Raw genomic sequence first — 20,779 nt, 5'->3', positions numbered from 1 at the left:
ACGGGCGCCTGTGGTCCCAGCTACTCGGGAGGCTGAGGCAGGAGAATGGTGTGAAACCGGGAGGAGGAGCTTGCAGTGAGCCAAGATCGCGCCACTGCACTCCAGCCTGGGGGCCAGAGCGAGACTTCATCTCAAAAAAAAAAAAAATTGTGGAAGTTAGACACGAGGCCACTTACAAACTCTCTGTTAAACTCGCACTGTCTGCGCACCAGTGACAGGAGTGGAATCCCACACGTGCTGTGGTTCTCTGGCAATGCCTCTCCGTCCAGCCGCCTGGGGTGGGCTTCTGCGCTGGTCAGACCTAGAAGCTAAGCTGTGGGTTGTTTGCTTTTGGTGATTTCAGCTGGGCTCTCCTCACCGATGAGGAAATGCGGCTCCTTAGAGAGGGTCCAGCCTATGTGCCTAATTCATGCTACATGGAGCGCACGCTGCGTGGCAAATTGTTCTCCACGTGCTCACTGAGAAGCCAGTGGAAGGCCCTTCAGGTGTCAGTGGGGCAGGAACGCCGTCCCCGAGACGCAGGAGGGTCCAGTCCTTCCCGCTGTGCACCAGAGAGGGAGGCAGAGGGGGGCAGGGACAGTTTCTGGAAGGTACAATCCTTGGAATATGGTAAAGGAGAAGACAGAGCAAAGCACACACATATACGCAAACACATACACATATTCACAGGCATGCATAGTCTCGCACACGTGTACACATACACATCTGTGCACACGTACGTGCATATCCACGCACACACATGAACATACATATACACATGTACACATGTACATACACACACATCCTGCCCTGCCCTCGCCAACTGGCTGGCCCTGCTAATAGGTTCCCGGAAGGGGCTTCCTCCCTGTGGTGGAAACACAGGCTCTTTCGAGGCTGCCTAATTTAGAATTGGTTCAAGGACTTGGGACTGTTCCTGACTGATAATTGCAAAAACACAGTTACCCATGCCGAGGCGTGGAGAGTGTCGTTAGGCACAGAATTTTTGTTTCGAGTAGAGCCGAGTAAATTTAGAATTGAATTACAATCAGAGTCAGTGGCATAAGCACCACATTTTGTTAGAGTTTTGGCATTTTCCCCTCAAATTACTTTGCTTCAGTCTGTAGATTTGAATTTTAAATACGATTTCTCAGATTTTTTTCTACAGTATTTTAAATGTCAGATCAGAAGATTATCGGAGTCTCTTCCTCAGAAGTTTGCACTGGCCTTGTATCGCCAAGCAAATGCCCTCCCTACCACCCTGCCACCCCCCACCTACCATGCCCAGGGTCAGTGATGCCCTCCTTACCATCCTGCTGCCCCCACCCGTCGTGCCCAGGATCTGTGACGTCCTCCTTACCATCCTGCTGCCCCCTGCCCGCCCTGCCCAGGGTCTGTGATGCCCTGCTTACCATCCTGCTGCCCCCGCCCACCCTGCCCAGGGTCTGTGACGTCCTTCTTACCATCCTGCTGCCCCCGCCTGCCATGCCCGGGGTCTGTGACGTCCTCTCCTACAGGACCATACTGCGTTCACCCTTCAGGGCTGCAGCTCTGTGAGTTTTGAGCAGCACCGCCTCTGTTGCCCGCATGTGGGCATCTCCACCTCCCAGAACCTTGGGCCCTGGCACTGCTGCTGTGGGCTGCGTCCTGTGCGTCCCTTCCAGGATGTCACGAGCATGAGGTCGTGGGAGCATGGCTGCTGGCGTCTGCTCCTTCCTCTCTGCGTGGCGCGTTGGAGGCTCGTGCGTGGCACCTGTGTGCAGCACTTTCCTTCTTCGTGTGAGTCACGTTCCCTCCAGGGGACAGACCATCCTGTCACCAGTGGGGCACATTCAGGTGCTTTCTAGTCTTTCACCATCACAGGTAAAGCTGATGTAAACATTTGCAGCCTGGTTTTTGTGAGAGTGTTTTATTGGATAAACACTCAGGCGTGGGACTGCTGGGCCGTAGGTACAGTCCTTACTTTGTTAGAAACTCACCACACGCTGTTTTCCACACCCTTTGCGCCACGTCGCATCCCCACGGGCACTGGACGAGCTTTCCAGGTGCCGTGGTCAGGCCAGCTTATGAAGTGGGGTTTGCTGTTTGTAGCGTGTCGGTTGGTACCCAGTGGTGGCCTGGGGTGTTTTAGTTTGCAATTCCCTAATGAGAGGACATTGGGATCTTTTCCTGTGCTGTGTTGTGCTTCTGCGCACCCATGCATCTTCTTTGGTGGCCGTTCACATCTGTCATCTATTAAATCGAGTTGTCTGTTTCTGAGTGTGGAGTTTGAGGACCCCTGCCGTGCCCTGGATGCAGGTCCCGCATCAGACTGTTTCAGGCTCCGCAGTGGGGCCTCAGCTCTGGCTCCCGCTCCCCTCAGAGCTCCGGCAGCTGCCCCCTACCTGGGTGGAGGTGCTCCTTGTCCTCGGTGGACCCAGACCCTGTGCTCACCTCACCGCTCGCTCCAGGGGCCTGTCCGTCTGCTGCCATCCCCAGCCCCCAGAGGCAGTGAGCCAGGCTCGGTGGCTCTGTGGGCACCCAGGGAGCCGATGAGTGGCTGCGTGGCCTGTCTTACCTGCAAGAACGGACGGTCCGACCCTGTGGTTGAGTCACCAAGAGCGTGAACAGGCAAAGTTTGGTAATATTTTCAGATCACGGCTAATGCAAGCGGTGCTCAGAGGTCATGACCTATCAATAAAGAATTCACATGGGCCTGGATCTAAAGTGTAATCAGAGCGCAGTTTTCCTGTTTCCTAGGAAAATAAGGTGCACATCACATAGAAATGTAATTCGTACCATATAGTTTGTCGTTAGCTTTGCAGACACAGCACAAGTTTCCGTTAACAGCACTGAAACCTCCACCTTCACAACCAAGCTTCGTGCTGGGAGGGTTGTGAGGGCATCACTTATACCGTCCTCAAGTCAGTCACTTCCCCAAACACTGTGCCCTTCTCACGCGGAAGCACACGTTCACGCTTGGCGTGTCTGACGATCGCACTGCCAGCCACCAGCCACAGATGGCTCAGTGACAACGCTCCAGAATCCTTTCTGCTTTGAGACTATCCCTCTGTTAAGATTGTTTTCCTTGGCAATGCCTGAGTGTAAAGGAAAGCGCCTCATGGTGCTGGTGAGTGGCCGGCCAGAGCTTTTTACACAGGAGGACAGACTTGGCTCTTCTTAAAGCCTGACTTAGAAATGAGCAGGGTTCCCTGTGGATGAACACTGCCATGTGACGGCCTTCTCCTCCCTCCGTTCTCCTGTTCCGCCTCGGAGCTCGCACCTATTCTGCTTTACTTGTGTGTTTCGTCTGTGTGTTTGGAAAGATGGAAGCTTGAATGGAAATTGTCAGAAATGTTACGTTGTGCAAAGGGGCTGGAAAAGCTGGTTAGCATCGTCTGAAGCCAGCAAGGACCCACACGTGGAGCGCTGGCCAGCTCTGAGTTAGCCGGGGATGTTGCAGAAGAAGGAACTTGTTTTCTTTTTTTGAGGCAGACTTGCTCTGTCACCCAGGCTGGAGTGCAGTGGCGTGATCCCAGCTCACTGCAGCCTCCGCCTCCCAGGTTCAAGCAACTATCCTGCCTCAGCTTCCCGAGTAGCTGGGATTACAGGCGCCCACCACCACACCCAGATAATTTTTGTATTTTTAGTAGAGACGGGGTTTCATCATATTGGTCAGGCTGGTCTCCAACTCCTGAGCTCAGGTGATCCACACGCCTCGGCCTCCCAAAGTGCTGGGATTACAGGCGTGAGTCACGGTGCCCAGCCTATGTCTGCTATAATATTAAGTATAGAAAAACAGTCTTCAGAACCATATAAGGCCATGTGCTGCATAACGGCGTTTGAGTCCATGACTGACCGCAGGGAGGAGGCTGGTCCCCTCAGGTGGTAACATCGTGTTTCTCCTGTACCTTCTCTGTGTTCGGAAACAAATGCTCACCGTCTGCTGCAGTTTCTGTGTGTAGACTGCAGTCACCTTGCTGCACAGGTTCATAGCCTGGGAGCCTCACAAACATCGCACAGCCCAGGCGTCGCCCAGCCCGGGTGTGTAGGAGGCTGCGCCATCCAGGCTTGTGTATGTCACTGTAGGACATTCACATGGCGACCAAATCACCCAGCGACGTGTTTCCCAGAACGCACCCCACTGTTCAGCAGCACTTGACCGTACCCAGAACCAGCGGTCCCCTGCCTTTTCACCAGGGACCTGTTTTGTGGAAGATAGTTTTTCCATGGGTGGGGCGGGGAGCAGGGTGGTTTCAGGATAAAATTGTTCTCCCTCAGATCATGAGGCGTTTGGTTCTCATAAGGAGCGTGTAACCCAGATCCCTCGCACTCACAGTTCACAGGAGGGTTTGCCCTCCCCTGAGAACCTCATGCCGCCACTGATCTGACAGGAGGTAGAGCTCAGGCGGTCACGCTCCTTCACCATCCGCTTACCTTCTGCTGTGGGACCCAGTTCCGAACAGGCCTCAAACCAGTCCCGGCCTCTGTCCAGGCCATGGGTATCCCTGCCCAGCACCAGCCAGTGTTTCTTTGGAAATACGCACAGGCCCAGGTGTCCACAAAGCTCTGTTCAGCTGTCAGCGGACCCCTCCCTGGCTGTTCTTGGTCACACATCCCTCATTTTGCAAACTTCCCAGAGTGGATCATCATCAGGAAGAAAGGTGCAGCCAGGCTTGGTGGTGCATGCCTGTAATATTGAGGTCAGGAGTTCAAGACCAGGCTGGCCAACATGGTGAAACCCCATCTCTACTAAAAATACAAAACTTAGCCAGATGTGATGGCATGCACCTGTAGTACCAGCTACTCAGGAGGCTGAGACATGAGAATGGAGAATTGCTCGAACTCAGGAGGCGAACGTTTCTGTGAGCTGAGATGGTGCCACTGCACTGCAGCCTGGGTGACAGAGCAAGACGCTTTCTCTAAAAATTGAAAAAGACCCTTTAAATCCTGACAGATCATGGTTTTATTTCTATCTTTACAGTTGCTCGGAATTTATTTTTTATTTTTTGTTTTTTATTTTCTTCGAGATGGAGTCTTGCTCTGTCGCCCAGACTGGAGTGCAGTGGCGTGATCTTGGCTCACTGCAAGCTCTGCCTCCTGGGTTCAAGCGATTCACCTGCCTCAGCCTCCGAGTAGCTGGGATTACAGGCATCTGCCACCACACCCAGCTTATTTTTTCTGTTTTTAGTAGAGACAGGGTTTCACCATGTTGGTCAGGCTGGTCTTGAACTCCTGACCTCAGGTGACCCGCCCGTCTCGGCCTCGCAACGTGCTGGGATTACAGGCATGAGCCACCGCACCCGGCCTGAATTTTTAAGATCAAAATCTTTTCATCAATCCCTGAAGGCTTTTGTGTAAAAATCGATAAACTGATTGTGGTTCTTGTGGGCGTGCAAAGGACCCACAGCCGCCGAAACACTGGGGAGGAGCGAGGCTGAATGGCAGCAGTGCCTGGGTGCAGGACTCACAAAACCACAGTCAGGGGCCGTGTGGTGTTGGCTTTCAGACCAATGAGCGGAACGAGAGTCCAGAAACAGGCGCCCACATGCAGACCACTGACTTGAAGGCTCAAAGACCATTTAATGGAGTCTTTTAATAAGGGTGCTGTAATGATAGGCTTACTCATATGCCAGAAAGTGAACTGGGAGTGAAAAACTTACCCCGGTTACATCAGGGGCCTGAAGGTAAAGCCCAGAGCCGCAGAGCTAGGACGAAGCCTTCATGACCGCAGGCCGGGCCACGCTTCCCTGATACATCCTCAGAAGACTGCAGAGTGACGACGAAGCTTTCATGACTGTGGGCCGGGCCACGCTTCCCTGGGTGCGTCCTCAAAAGACCACAGAGCTAGGATGAAGCCTTAGTGACCACGGGCTGGGCCACGCTTCCCTGGGTGCGTCCTCAAAAGCACGCTCTGTAACAGGGTAAAGCAACGTGCTGGACTTCACCAAAATGAATACTTCTGCTCTTTCAAAGGCCTGTTGAGAAAATGAAAAGACAAACCAAAGACTGAGATGTTTGGAGATGTGTGTAGGGATTTGTCTCCAGAGTATAGAAAGAGCTCTTGAAACTCAGCAGGAAAACAATCCAGTTTTTTAAATGGGCAGAAAACAATTTGGGAAGACCCTTCACCAGGGAGGATAACACAGGCGGCAAACAAGCCCGTGAAGAAGATGCTCAGTGTGGTCAGTCATCACAGAATGCAGAGGAAAACCACACGGAAACGCCGCTGTGCCTCTCAGACGGGTCTCAATTCAAGACTGAGCGTACCGCGTGCTGCTGAGAATGGGAAGGAGTGTGGACTGGCTCAAACACTTTAGAAAATAGTTTCTAAAACAGTTAAACGCATGCACCTTCCCTGTGACCCAGCCCTTCCACAGCTGGTATTTGCCCTGGCACAGTGAAAGCACAAGCCACACAGACTTGCCCTGGACACCATTCGAGTGCTCCTCTGCAGAAGAGCGGGCAGCAAACTGGCATCTCCCCAGAACAGGCCACTTCCCAGCTTCAGAAAGGAGCGGGCACGGGCAGACCTTAGAAAACCACGCAGAGCGAAAGAAGCAGAGAAGAAAGAGAGTGAATGACAGGCTTCCATTTGTGTCAAGCTCTAGAAGGTGCAGCCCGGTCACGGGACAGAAAGCAGATCCAGGGGTGCCAGGGCGCCATGGGGGCTGCACTGCAGAGGAGCAGAGGAAGCCGGGTGAAGGACGTGGCCATCACCCCCACCATGGTGATGGCTTCGCAGGCATCTCTCTGATCAGACACATTCACGTGTGGCGAGTGTGTTGCTTGCATCTCTGTGTGGCTCTAAACGTTTTGTTTCTTGGCATAGGGTCTCACTCTGTCACCCAGGCTGAGTGCTGGGGCACAGTTCTCCCACCTCAGCCTCCTGAGTAGCTGGGACCACAGGCGTGCACCACGGCACCTGGCTCATCTTCCTGTTTTTTTTTTTTTCAGACGGAGTCTCGTTCTGTTGCCCAGGCTGGAGTGCAGTGGCGCCATCTCGGCTCACTGCAAGCTCCGCCTCCCAGGTTCATGCCATTCTCCTGCCTCAGCCTCCCGAGTAGCTGGGACTACAGGCGCCCGCCACCACACCCGCCTAATTTTTTTTTTTTTTTTTTTTTTTTTTTTGTATTTTTAGTAGAGACAGGGTTTCACAGTGTTAGCCAGGATGATCTCGATCTCCTGACCTCATGATCCGCCCACCTCGGCCTCCCAAAGTGCTGGGATTACAGGCGTGAGCCCCCGCACCTGGCCCATCTTCCGCTTTTTATAGAGGTGGGGTCTTTGCCATGTTGGCCAGGCTGGTCTTGAATTCCTGGGCTCTAGTGATCCACCTGCCTTGGCCTCCACAGTGCTAGGACTGCAACCGTGCACCGCCTATGTGAATGTTCTGAATGAAAGGGGCATTTGGTAGCTTTGCATCCACCCCGAGACTTGTTTTAAAATGGTGAGTTTGAAACTCACAGGTGTCCCTTAAATGCGATGTGCAGTAACATCAGTTGTTGAGGTTTTGCTTGTGCATTTCTTGTTCTTTCTCTTTTTCGTTCCAGAGCATCGCCCTGTGCTGGGCTGCCGGGAGCTTGTCTTCAGGAACCTCTCCAAGATCCTCCCTGCCCTGTGCCACGACATCACAGACTGGGTGGTGGGCACCCGAGTGAAGTCGGCACAGCTGCTGCCGGTGCTGCTGCTGCATGCCGAGGACCACGCCACGCAGCACCTGGAGATCGTCCTCCGGACCCTGTTCCAGGCCTGCACCGACGAGGAAGCAGCCGTGGTCCACAGCGTGAGTGGCCACGGAGCTCTAACTTGAGCTTAAGATCCTGCCTCCGTGGTGTGCGGGGCCTGAGGCTGTGACAGACACAGTTGGGACAGCCGAGACAGCGTTCCCCTCACCCCCAGGCCGCAGCCCCTCCCCACGCCCGGCCCCTGGGAACCACCGGTCTGTTTTCTGTACCTGTAGGTAACAGCATGTTGAGGGTGAACCCTCCAGCTGGTCTTCAAGCACACTCCGGGGCGCAGTGCTGGGTGCGTGTTGTGTAAACGTGCCATGCGCCAGACAGGGACCAGGCTGCTGACTCAGGACCGAGATGCCCAGAGTTCAGCATTGACATCCGGGCTGTCCTCAGAGGCCTTCCAGGCCTCACAGGGGCTGTGGGGGCCCCCGGCGGCGGGGAGGGCACAGCCTCAGGTGTCCTGTGAGTGGCATCCGTGGTGCCGTCCTTTTTCTCACTGCCTGTCTGCACTCAGCGGTGGTTATTGCCTCGGCAACAGTGGGTACACACAAGGGAGTCCCATGCTCGGGCCACTCCTGCTCACTAGGCCGGGCCGTGCTGACAGTCACCACCGTGAGGACTTCACACCCGCCCCACAAGGACACTTCCTAGTGCTCAGGAGAACAACTAAAGCTTTGACTTGAGGTTTCAGTTCAAAATATCCTCATCTTGAACCTTAAATTCCATTGCAAGGAGGTCTTGCCAGTAGCTTTTACTTTTAGTGGTCCAGGTCACTGTTACTAGCTGGGCATCGTGACGTGCACCTGTGGCTCCAGCTACCGGGAGGCTGAGGTCAAAGCTGCAGTGAGCTATGATAGCGGCACTCCTCTCCAGCCTGGGCGACGGAGTGACACTGTCTCAGATAAAACAAAAAAATCTAAATCATTGTGACTGATTTAAAGTAAATGTTCCAGTTTCCATGTTATTTACATGTCATGTTTCTACTTTTCAAAAACTACCATGAATTTAAAATTGTAGTCCTCTGTGGAATCTATAGGAGAGCAAGAGACACAGGGGGCGAGGCTGAGACAGGACAGAGACGTGTGTGATCCGCTGTACAGTCCCCAGGGGGCGAGGCTGAGACAGGACAGAGACGTGTGTGTGATCCGCTGTGAGGCCCTCGGTGCAGAGCGGCTGGTGTGTGATCCAGTGTGAGTCCCACGGTGCAGAGGGGCTGGTGTGTGTGATCTGCTGTGAGTCCCACGGTACAGAGGGGCTGGTGTGTGTGATCCAGTGTGAGTGACACGGTGCAGAGGGGATGGTGTGTGTGATCCACTGTACAGTCCCACGGTGCAGAGGGGCTGGTGTGTGTGATCCAGTGTACAGTCCCTCAGTGCAGAGGGGCTGGTGTGTGTGATCCACTGTACAGTCCCACGGTGCAGAGGGGCTGGTGTGTGTGATCCAGTGTACAGTCCCTCAGTGCAGAGGGGCTGGTGTGTGTGATCCACTGTACAGCCCCACGGTGCAGAGGGGCTGGTGTGTGTGATCCAGTGTACAGTCCCTCAGTGCAGAGGGGCTGGTGTGTGTGATCCACTGTACAGCCCCACAGTGCAGAGGGGCTGGTGTGTGTGATCCACTGTAGAGTCCCACAGTGCAGAGGGGCTGGTGTGTGTGATCCACTGTACAGTCCCTTGGTGCAGAGGGGCTGGTATGTGTGATCCGCTTAGGGATGGGAAGGTTGGGTCCCTGGCGTCCGATGAGGGGTGTGCGGTGAACCCCACAGCTCAGACACAGCCTTCCTTTGGGTCGGACTTCGCTGCCTGGTGGGGCATGTCTAGCTCACTGGCTGTGAGCCTGGCCTTGGGGACGTTCTGAGATCACACAAGGACTCTTGTACCTTTCCTGAGGGCTCTGAGCAGGTGCCAAGGACTCACTCGGCCTAACACGGGGCTGTCGAGACCACAGCGCCGAGAGCGGGAGCCCGGTGAGACCCTCGGGTTTGGCTCTGAGTTCTCTCCTGTTTGTTTCTCGCAGTGTACGAGATCCGCGGAGCTCGTCGGGACGTTTGTCAGCCCCGAGGTGTTTCTGAGGTTGATCTTATCGACACTGAAGAAGGCGCCCTCCGCCTCTGGCCTCCTGGTGCTGGCCTCCGCCATGCGGGGTTGCCCCCGAGAAGCCCTCCAGCCGCACCTGGCAGCCATCGCCACGGAGCTGGCACAGGTCTGCCAGGCGTCTGAAAACGTAAGAGCGCTTGGGAAAGTGGGGAGTGGAGAAGAGGAGCCTCCCCTGCCCGGCCGTCTGCCATCGTAATGACATGTTTGTGGGTCTGCCCTATGCTGCCAGTCCGGGCTGTCGGAAACACCCAGTGACGTGTCTGTGGGTCCGCCCCGTGCCGCCAGGCCGGGCCATCAGAAACACCTGCGGTAGCCAGGGTACCCTCGCTGGTACCCCTCGTTCCAGGGCCTCCTCCTGCACTGTGCAGAGCTCCAGCCCTAGCCCCAGCTCCAGCCCCAGGCGGCTGCTCACATTTATATTGGTTGCTGCACATTTCTTGGCCACACTGGCCATGGTTCTGGCCACGGTTCACGTGTTCGATGACTCAGGAGGTGTCCACGGCAGGGACCGCTGGCCCATGCTGCTGGGGGTAGATGCGGGGTCCGCATCGTCCCACCCCTGAGGAGCGTGGTCGCATATCCGCCATCCCACCCAGTCCCCACGGTACCTGCACAGATCGCGCGTCCTCGGGGGCACCGGCAGCCTGTTCCCCATCAGCCCTGCCTGACGTTCCGATCTGTGCTTCACACAGCCCAGCTGAGGATTTGCCAGAGACATTTGTTTAATTTTAAATTGAGCAGCAAATCCTTGAGCTCAGAAGCTGGAACAGCCTGGGTAGTTGGACTTAATTGTTTGGAATAATCCATAATTGTTTTCTATGGAAGAAGAAGTGATGACTTTGCTTTGGTTTGGTGGCGAGTCGTCCCTGTCTGTGTGTGTCGGACCCAGCACCCCAGATCTTTCTAGGACACAGGGCGGCCCCCACCGGGTGGCCGTCCCATGCAGGGCAGACCTCAGCTCGCCCCTGGAGGCCAGCACTTGCTCCGGCTTAATCATTTCTGGCAGCTTCTATGGCCCCAAAGCTGGCCTGGGGCACGGGGACTTGCCCTCTGCTCTCAGCCCAGCCTGTCCTGTGTCAGGCTCCCTCTCTGTCCTCAGAACGAGAGGTGGGGCTATTAACAGTCATTTTTGTGAACTGTTTTAAGAAACCTGTAAGCAGTTCCTGGAATACAGAGAGGGAAGGAAACAGAGCTGGGGTCAGGAAGGGAGCCGGGGAGGGAGCCGGGGAGGGAGCCGGACCATGTACTCATGGTGTTTCAGCCACGTTCCAGCTTTTCCCAAAACCCGTTTTTAACACATCATCCGATCTGTGTCAGTTCTGCGCTTTCCTTTACTCACGAGGGGTTATGAGGATGGCTTTGATTTCTGTATATAGATTTGCAAGCCAGAAGCATTTTTCCCTAGAAGGGCATAGCTTGAAAATGTGCACAGGTGCCTAAATCTGTATCTCACAAACTTTATAGAAGTCCGTGAAGATGCAGAGAAAAGTGAAGTTTTCACATCTCCATGTTGGTTACAGGAAAACGGAATTGTGTCGTCCCGCAGTTGTGTGTTTGGCTCCCCATCTTCCAGTTTTATCAAGGAAAAATTTACTCATGATCTTTCAAACAGAGACCACTTTCTGACAAAGTCCAGTCACACAGGACCCCTGGGGAGCCAGTCCCAACCTTCCAGGCTGCGAACATGTGTCGGCCCTTTGGCCAAGGAGCCAGTCACAGTGAAAACCCAAGATGTACATTTCACTCCTTCCTTGTTTTTATTTTTTTGTTTCAGAGCAATCCTCCCACCTCAGCCTCCTGAGCCACTGGGACTACGGTTGTGCACCACCACGCTGAGATAATTTGTTTATTTTATTTATTTTTGGGACAGAGTCTTTCTCTGTTGCCCAGGCTGGAGTGCAGTGGCACAATCTCAGCTCACTGCAATCTCCTCCTTCCAGGTTCAAGCAATTCTCCTGCCTCAGCCTCCCAAGTAGCCAGGATTACAGGTGCCCACCACCACGCCCGGCTAATTTTTGTGTTTTTATTAGAGACAGGGTTTCACTGCCGGGCGCGGTGGCTCAAGCCTGTAATCCCAGCACTTTGGGAGGCCGAGACGGGCGGATCACGAGGTCAGGAGATCAAGACCATCCTGCCTAACACGGTGAAACCCCGTCTCTACTAAAAATACAAAAAAACTAGCCGGGCGAGGTGGCGGGCGCCTGTAGTCCCAGCTACTCGGGAGGCTGAGGCAGGAGAATGGCGTGAACCCGGGAGGCGGAGCTTGCAGTGAGCTGAGATCCGGCCACTGCACTCCAGCCCGGGCGACAGAGCGAGACTCCGCCTCAAAAAAAAAAAAAAGAAAAAAAAAAAAAAAAAAAAAAAAAAAGAGACAGGGTTTCACCGTGTTGGCCAGGCTGGTCTCAAACTCCTGACTTCAGGTGATCCGCCCACCTCAGCCTCCAAAGTGCTGGGATTACAGGCGTGAGCCACCGCGGCTGGCCCCATTTTACTCCTTAGCAGACTTAAATTTTTGGCAAGAAAGGGTGAATGCGCTTAGGTCTCCGTCAGAGTCAGGCCCATGGCTCTGTGCTCTTCCCATGGCTGGCCGGGCTTTGTTTGTGTCATTCAGGAAGTCGATTATGTTTCCCGCAATTATTCTCCAGTAGCTTTGAGAACAGGTTAAAAATGTCTTTCAAGAACAAACTGAAATTGTTTTAAAAGGCCATGTTCAAACAGAAGTCCGTGAAGATGTATTCTAAACTGAGCCTGGCTTCAACCCCCTACCCTGGGGTTCACAGGAAATGGTTTTAGCAGAAGGTACTTCCAGGTGTCTTGGGCCCAGCAGGGCCCCTGGAGCTCGACAGAGGGGAACTGGAGTCTCCTGGGAAGGAGTTTAGGACAGGTGGGCGCCTAGAGTGAGGAAATGGGTAACTCACCAATTCGCTTCTCACGCAGGGAAGCCAGCAGTTCTGGGATGCCCTTGCCATTGTCGAAACAGAAGTTTCTCGTGCTTTTCTGAATTAAAAACTTTCCAATCTTAAATAACATTGTTTCAGAAAACAATGTTTGAAATACTATTTCAAGAAATACTGAGAATTATTTCTTGCTGTATCTTTTTTCTTTTTCATTCTGTGTGTGTGTGTATGTGTATGTAGGCAGACACTGAAAATCGTCTGGTCAAATATAGAGAAATCTATAAAATGTGAAGTCTTGTCAGTTCCTCAGAGACGGTGCTGCATTTGTGGCAGGAGGGTGGCGCTTGCTGCAAAGGATGCCTGGTTCCCCGTTTGTTCCCATGCTCGGAGGCACGGTCAGCCAGGAGGGGCCGTGTCTTCTAAATGCACCTTCCCTTTTTAACCGAAAAGATGATAGCTCCTGAAATGTACATGACAGGTCATTCCAGAAAGTAGCCAGATAGTGTCCTCAGAAGTCAGCCAGTCAGTGCAGGCCTTGGAGAAATGGCTGCGGGAAAAGTCAGGAATGGAATAAAAACAGAAATCCGTGGCTTCTGTGGGAGTTGGGGCCATGACGGGGCCACGCAGCTCCACCAGCTCCGAGGTAGATGGGGCCACGCAGCTCCGTGTCTTCTGTGGGTCAGGGTGGGGCCGGGGTGCAAGAACGGAACGCTGCTGTGGTATAGCGGGAGTGTTTTGTTTGGCGTTTCGTGATTTACATCACTGGGGAATGAGGCTTAGAGTTTTAGAACTGATTAGGAAATTTAGAGCCAACCTATTGTCTAGCCAAATAATTACCAAACTTTTTTGAGCTCACACCCCTATTAGTAAGAAGCAGTTTAAACATAGGCCTCCAATATATGTACACTGTTGATAAATCACGTTTAAATTACATACATGACCACTGTCCTCACTCTGTACTTCATGAAACATACATCAGATAGACATTAGAGGGATATTATAAGAAGTAAATACAGGCCAGGCATGGTGGTTCTTATCTGTAATCCCAGCACTTTGGGAGGCCACGGCAGGAGGATCACTTAAGCCTAGGAGTTTGAGGCTGCAGTGAGCCACAGCTGCACCACTGCACTCCAGCATGGGCAACAGAGCAAGACCCTGTCCCTGAAAAATAAGCTAAAATTTGTTTAGAAAGAAGTAAGCATACACAAAGCCCATAGGAATCCTTGGGTCCAGCACACGGCCACTGTGTTGCGGGCTTCAGATCCTGGCTGATTCACAGTGGATGAGGCTGGAGCCGGGAGGGGAAGCCATTCAACTGGCGCAGCCTTAGGTGCAGAGCTGAAACTCCACCTCCCCATCAATCAGGAAACACTTTAAACCATAGAATTTTGTCTTTGTTAAAACTTGGTGTTATAGAAATACCCAAAAATGCACGGAAGAGGGGCAGGCAGCAGAGCGAAGATCCGCTGGCTTCCATGCTGGCCAGCCCTTTGCATTCATGTTCTGCCTGCCTGAGGCCACTTTGGAGGGCGGGGAGAACTCGGGCGTGTTAAAAAGCAGATAATGCAACGCGCCGTCATTTCTCTCACAGGTACCGTGGTGTGCATCCCTAACGCGGCTTCTTAACCACATAGCTGAAGTGCCTGTTCCCATTTCACAAAATAAGCACAGATTCCTTAGCTCCCAGTCTGTGTTTAGTTTTCCCGTCGTCAAGCACGCCCTTCGTGGTTGACGTGCCAGCGCCTGGGGGCTGTCCCTGCGAGGGCTCTCCCATGCCCGCTGCCCCTTGTGAGCCATAGACTAGGAGCCCCGGGCGGGTTCTGTCAGCCCTGGGGCTGGGGCCGGGGCAGGAGCCGTGTATTAGTCCATTCTCATGCTGCTAATAAAGATCTACCAGAGACTAGGTAGTTTATAACGAAAAGAGGTTTCATGGACTCAGAGTTCCACATGGCTGGGGAGGCCTCACAATCACGGCGGCAGGCGAAGGAGGAGCAAAGTCACGTCTTCCATGGCGGCAGCAAGGGAGTGTGTGCAGGGAACTGCCCTTCATAAAAACATCAGATCTCATGAGACTGTCGTGAGAACAGCACGGAAAAACCCACCCCCATGATTCGATTCCCTCCCACAGGGTCCCTCCCAGAACACGTGGGGATTATGGGAGCTGCAGTGGGGATTATGGGAGCTGCAGTTCAAGATGGGATTCGGGTAAGGACACAGCCTAACTGTACCAAGCCCTAACGGTGCTGCCGGTCTCTTCCAGGACCTCTACCTGGAGCGCCTGCTGCTGTGTGTGCAGTCTCTGGTGTCCGTGTGTCGTGAGGACTGCGGCGTGGCCAGCCTGCAGCTCATGGATGTGCTGCTGACAATAGTGGCCCTCGCAGGTGCCACCGGCCTGAGGGACAAGGTAAGGCTGACAGCGGTGGCTGCTGCTTGGCCTAGTGGAGCTCACAGCTGGAAGGCATCTCTCAGTGAGGGGAACTGTCTCCCACGCATCCCCTCTGCGCGTGAGCCCCAGGCCTCAAACCTGTCTGACCAGCAAAGACCAGGTATTGAGAACCTTGCGGGTGAGTCCCCAGGTAACGGCCTTCGGGGCAGCCCACCGGCTGCCAGTCTATTCTGGCATCAGGGAGCAGAGACTGCTGTTTAATTTTAGGGTCCACAGCAAAGAAGCAAACAAGAAATAAGACATCACCTTGAAACCTGTGCACCTGAGTGGGGTTTAATAGAGCAGGTGTCACCAGGTGCATCCCAGCACATTGGGAGACCAAGGCGGGTGGGTCATCTGAGGTCAGGAGTTCGAAACCATCCTGGCCAACATGATGAAACCCCATCTCTACTGAAAATACAAAAAATTAGCCGGGCGTGGTGGCCAGCGCCTGTAATCCCAGCTACTCAGGAGGCTAAGGCAGGAGAATCACTTCAACTGGAGAAGCAGAGATTGCAGTGAGCCTGGGCTGGGCAACAGAGTGAGACTCTGTCTCAAAAAAAAAAAAATAGTGCACGTGTGACTGTGAGTCTAGAGAGAAGGTACCACGATTTCCCGCTCTGATTGCAGCGCAGCGTTCAGAAAGTAGTTCTCGCCCATGGGCTCCCTGTTTATGCCCAAAAATCATCTTTTTGTTCAGTGGAGTGTCTGTCGCCCAGGCTGGAGTGCAGTGGCACGATCTCGGCTCACTGCAACTTCCGCCGCCTGGGTTCAAGGCACTCTCCTGCCTCAGCCAACTGAGTAGCTCGGATTACAGGTGCTCGCCACCACACCCAGCTAATTTTTGTATTTTTAGTAGAGACAGTGTTTTTCCGTGTTGGCCAGGTTGGTCTTAAGCTCCTGACCGCAGGTGATCCACCTGTTTCAGCCTCCCAAAGGGCTGGGATCATAGGCATGAGCCACCGTGCCCGGCCATTATGCACAAAAGTCTTTTAACTCCAACCTCCTTGTGGGCTCCTCGGGCCCCTGGAGGCCCCAGTGCCTGTCTGCCTCTCTGGAAGCCGAGACTTAGTTCTTCCTCCTGTTCTGTCTCTGTGGACAGCCCCTCTCAGCAGGTTCTCTCTGATCTGGGAGATTCACGGCCTGAACGTACCACGGGGAACCTGGTGTGGAGGAGGCTGCTGCTCTCGCCTCCCTTCTTGGGGCCTCTTTAAAAACAAGCTTTCCAAGGGGCGTGTGTCTCAGCAGACGCTGTCATTGATAGGGCCTTAGATACCAGCGAAAGCAGAGTCTTTGCCTGCTGGCCATGGGGGAGGAAGCCAGGCAGCCCCAGATTCAGACTCCAGGCCTGAGGCAGTAGCCATCAGGGAGCCTCAGCCCTTCCTCTGTTCCTAAGCCCCCAAGGAGAGCAGCCAGCTAAAAGTAAAAGGCGGCCAAGGTTATCATCTCTCTCTGCCCAGTTTTACCTGGAGGTCTGGTCTGCTGGACTTAACTCTTTAAGCCACTTGCCCGTCCGTCTCTGCCCCTCACCGCCTCAGAGGAGCCCTGCCTGTCTGGGGGGGCGCCCAGCGTCCATGTAAGCCCAGAGACCACCTGTGCTGTGTGCGTCCCAGAGGAGCCCTGCCTGCCCAGGCGGACGCCCAGGGTCCGTGTGAGCCCCAGGACCACTGTGCTACGTGCGTCCCAGTGTGCACAGTGCCTGCTTCATGATTCGCTGGGCGTTGGCGTGAATGGGATCAGGGTCTCACCCTACGCCCGTGGCTCTCACTCTCCTGCACCCTGGGCGGGACTCCCTGTGGCAGCCTCCCTTCCGGTTATCCCGGCAGGCCCGGCCCTGGTAGTTCTTACGCCTGAGGGGGATGGTGAGTCAGGGCAGGCAGGCTTGAGCCCTGAGTGTTGGAATTGTCTCAGCCTCTGACTTGTAACCTCCAGGCACAGGAGACAATGGACTTGCTGGCCAGAGCGGAGGGTGTCGGTGGCTGCCAGGACCTCTATCGCAAGCACATGGGTCCCCTCCTGGAGTGGGTGACTGCGTCGCACCTAAACTGGACCGCACACTCGCCAGAGCTCCTGCAGTTCAGTGTCATCATCACGCAGTCAGGTGAGCCGTCCCAGCCGGTGGTGAGCCATGCCTGGCCCTGCCCAGGCCACACACCTGCTCCCCCGGATGCTCAGCAGGTACCAGCACCAACCACCTGAGCTGTGATTCACTGAGGCGTGTTTTTAAAAGTACCCAAGAGTCACTCTTGCCTGTGGAGAACCAGCATTTTAAGGAGCATCGCATTGAAGACTGTGGGATACAGCTCTTCCACTTGGCCCGGGCACACGCTTTCATGTGAAACCTTCAAAGTGTGGTTTTCCATGGCCTGTTTTGTAGCCTGGCTTCTTAAATACGTCTGGATTTTGTTGCAGAATGTAGTTGTCTGGCCACATGGGTGCTGTGTGTGTGACATGGGGGCCTCGGTCCAGCCTCTCTGAGACCAGCATTTCTGTGGTTCTCTTTGAGCCCGCAAATCGGCCACTTTCCTGGGATGGACAGTGTGGCCCAGTGGGCTTCAGTGCAGGGCAAGATCCGCGGCAGAACTCTAAGGAGGCGTCTGTTCAGCGGCCATAGAGCCTTGGGACACACAGCCCGTGCTGCTCCGTGGGCCATGAACTTGCCACGGTAGCTTTTCCTCGTTTGCCTCCCAGCTCTCCCGCTCCCCTGTGCATCTCCGAGTGCCCCCGCCTCCTGTTGGATGCGTGCACCAGGGTGGTCATGCTCTGCATCTGAGGACACTAAGATCGTTCTTATGCAATCTGTGCCTGGTAGGGACTCACCATTTTTTTCTGAGACCTGGAAAAATATCCAAATTTGTTCTTTGTCAGCTGTATTCAAAACTGTTTCCAAATTAGAAAATAAAATACTGGCTGGGCATGGTGGCTCACACCTGTAATCCCAGCACTTTGGGAGGCTGAGGTGGGAGGATCACTTGAACTCAGGAGTGTGAGACCAGCTTGGCCAACATGGCAAGGCCTCATCTCTCCAAAAAGATGAAGAAAAAAACTGCACATGTACTTCTGAATCTGAAATTTAAAAATAATAAAATACAGTTAGCCAGACGTGGTGGTGCGTGCCTATGGTCCCAGCTACTCAGGAAGCTAAAGTGGGAGGATCGCTTGAGCCCAGGAGTTCAAGGCTTCAGTGAGCTGTGACAGCACCACTGCACTCCAGCCTGGGCAACAGAACAAGCCATGTCTCTAAAACCAAAAAAAAACAAAGCTGGCGATTGCTGACGTGCACTCAGGGCATTAAACACTTTATGCCAGATGCTGCTCTGCAAGCCTTATGGCCGTCGGCTCGTCCACCCTCACAGCCGGCCAGTACGGTGGGAACTGTGACCCCGTTTCACAGACAAGGAGACAGAGCACAGAGAGCTCCCGAGGCAGCGACTCCAGGGCCTCCCTCAGCCTCTCTCCCACAGGCCTCCTGGGGATGGGGCCCAGGGAATTCCATTTCAGATTTTTACTGAATGTTACTTCTAACGACCTCTTGCACCAAATTACTGTAGCCTTCACCTCACAGTCCAGAAAATTGGGCATGCAAACCCCGAGAGACTCAGCTTGCAGTGGAGCCAGAACTCGCATTTACTGTGGCTCTGGTGGCTTCTCCACCATCTGCTCTTCCTCTTTGCAGAAGCATTTCTTTTTTTTTTTTTTTTTTACTTTTTTTTTTTATTATACTTTAAGTTCTAGGGTACATGTGCATAACGTGCAGAGTTTTTTTTATTTTTTTTATTTTTTATTTTATTATACTTACAGAAGCATTTCTTAAGGTGCTGGCGGAACTGATTGGCAGCTTAGAACACACATCTCTTTGGACCCACCTCTGTCATTTGCTGAAAGGCAGGAAGACTGCAGTGTGCTGTTCAGCGTCAAGAGCTGGGTATAAAACTGCATGGGGTTTTTTTGTGTTTTTTTGTTTGTTTGTTTGAGACAGGGTCTCACTCTGTCACCCAGGCTGGCTGGAGTGCAGTGGTGCGATCACAGCTCACTGTAGCCTCCAACTTCCAGGCTCAAGGGATTTTTCTGCCTTAGCTTCCTAAGTAGATGGGATTGTAGGCGCACGCCACCTGGCTACTTTTGTATTTTTTATAGAAATGGGGTCATATAAACTGCCAGACTAGTCTTGAACTCTTGGGCTCAAGCCATCCTCCTGCCTCAGCCTCCTGACTAGCTGGGACCCCAGGCACCCACCACCACTCCTGGCTAATTTTTGTATTTTTTGTAGAGATGGGGGTCTCTTTACGTTGCCCCTCTTGACGTTGAGACTGATCACAAACTCCTAGGCTCAAACAGTCTTCCCACCTCAGCCTCCCAAAGTGCTGGGATTACAGGCGTGAGCCACTATGCCCGGTTTAAAACTGTATTCCCAATGATTATTATTATTATTATTTTTTTTTTTTTTTTTTTGAGACGGAGTCTCGCTCTGTCGCCCAGGCTGGAGTGCAGTGGCCAGATCTCAGCTCACTGCAAGCTCCGCCTCCCGGGTTTACGCCATTCTCCTGCCTCAGCCTCCTGAGTAGCTGGGACTTCAGGCGCCCGCCACCTCACCCGGCTAGTTTTTTTTTGTATTTTTAGTAGAGACGGGGCTTCACCATGTTAGCCAGGATGGTCTCGAACTCCTGACCTCGTGATCAGCCCGTCTCGGCCTCCCAAAGTGCTGGGATTACAGGCTTGAGCCACCGCGCCCGGCCCCAGTGATTATTTTCTCTGAGCCCCACCTGAGCGCACACATGTGAGGTGCTCTTGGGAATCGGGGGCACAACCTCAAATATAATAAATATTTCCAACATCACGTCCTTGGGAATACAGATGATTTTTGTTTTCTTCTTAATTTTTTTCTGTTTTTCTAAGTTTTCTCTAATGAGCATGCACTCTTGTAATAAACAGAAGACAAAAGGATTAAAACAATTTTTTTAATAGGAGAAATTTTTAAATTTCTCATTTACAAAAGTTCTATGGGAAGATACCTTTTAAATTTTAATTATTTTAAACACACAGAAAGGGATAACTTTCTAAACTTTGAGAGGACGGGGGAACTGCAAAGACGTTGGTTTGACTACATTTGAACCCAAATAAAAGGAACACAGATTTAGGAAAGTATTTGCAGTAAGAATGACAGTGTGAAATCTTTGTTACATAAAGCTGACACAAAATGAGAATAAAGGCTGAGCGCAGTGGCTCACACCTATAATCCCAGCACTTTGGGAGGCCGAGGCGGGCGGATCACAAGGTCAGGAGATCGAGACCACAGTGAAACCCCGTCTCTACTAAAAATACAAAAAACAAAATTAGCTGGGCGTGGTGGCGGGCGCCTGTAGTCCCAGCTACTCAGGAGGCTGAGGCAGGAGAATGGCGTGAACCCGGGAGGCGGAACTTGCAGTGAGCTGAGATCACACCACTGCACTCCAGCCTGGGGGGCAGAGCGAGACTCCGTCTCAAAAAGAAAAAATGAGAATAAAAGCATTAAGAGTTGGGCATGGTAGCCACACCTGTAATCCCAGCACTCTGCGTCCACAACTGAGCAGCCTGCTGTGATGATGGAGGCTGAGGCAGGAGGCTCACGTGAGCCCAGGAGTTGAGGCTTCAGGAAGCTGTGACTGTACCACTGCACTCCAGCCCGGACAGCAG

General features: G+C 53.2%; 1 protein-coding gene across 1 annotated transcript in view; it reads left to right on the top strand.

The window, feature by feature from the left end:
- The window catches only part of DNAAF5 (dynein axonemal assembly factor 5), a 55,585-nt gene that overhangs the window by 17,549 nt on the left and 17,257 nt on the right, over positions 1-20,779 (top strand). The window contains exons 5-8 of the mRNA XM_033194639.1: positions 7,509-7,741; positions 9,705-9,911; positions 14,942-15,085; positions 17,039-17,207. Of these exons, the coding sequence (XP_033050530.1) occupies positions 7,509-7,741; positions 9,705-9,911; positions 14,942-15,085; positions 17,039-17,207 (753 nt within the window). The remainder of the gene's footprint in view (positions 1-7,508; positions 7,742-9,704; positions 9,912-14,941; positions 15,086-17,038; positions 17,208-20,779) is intronic.

This window comes from Trachypithecus francoisi, unplaced genomic scaffold (genome assembly GCF_009764315.1).
Source record: "Trachypithecus francoisi isolate TF-2019V2 unplaced genomic scaffold, Tfra_2.0 Lachesis_group4, whole genome shotgun sequence".
NCBI classification, from domain to species: domain Eukaryota; kingdom Metazoa; phylum Chordata; class Mammalia; order Primates; family Cercopithecidae; genus Trachypithecus; species Trachypithecus francoisi.
Note: the sequence above shows the minus strand (reverse complement) of the source record. Positions and strands in the feature narration are given on the sequence as shown.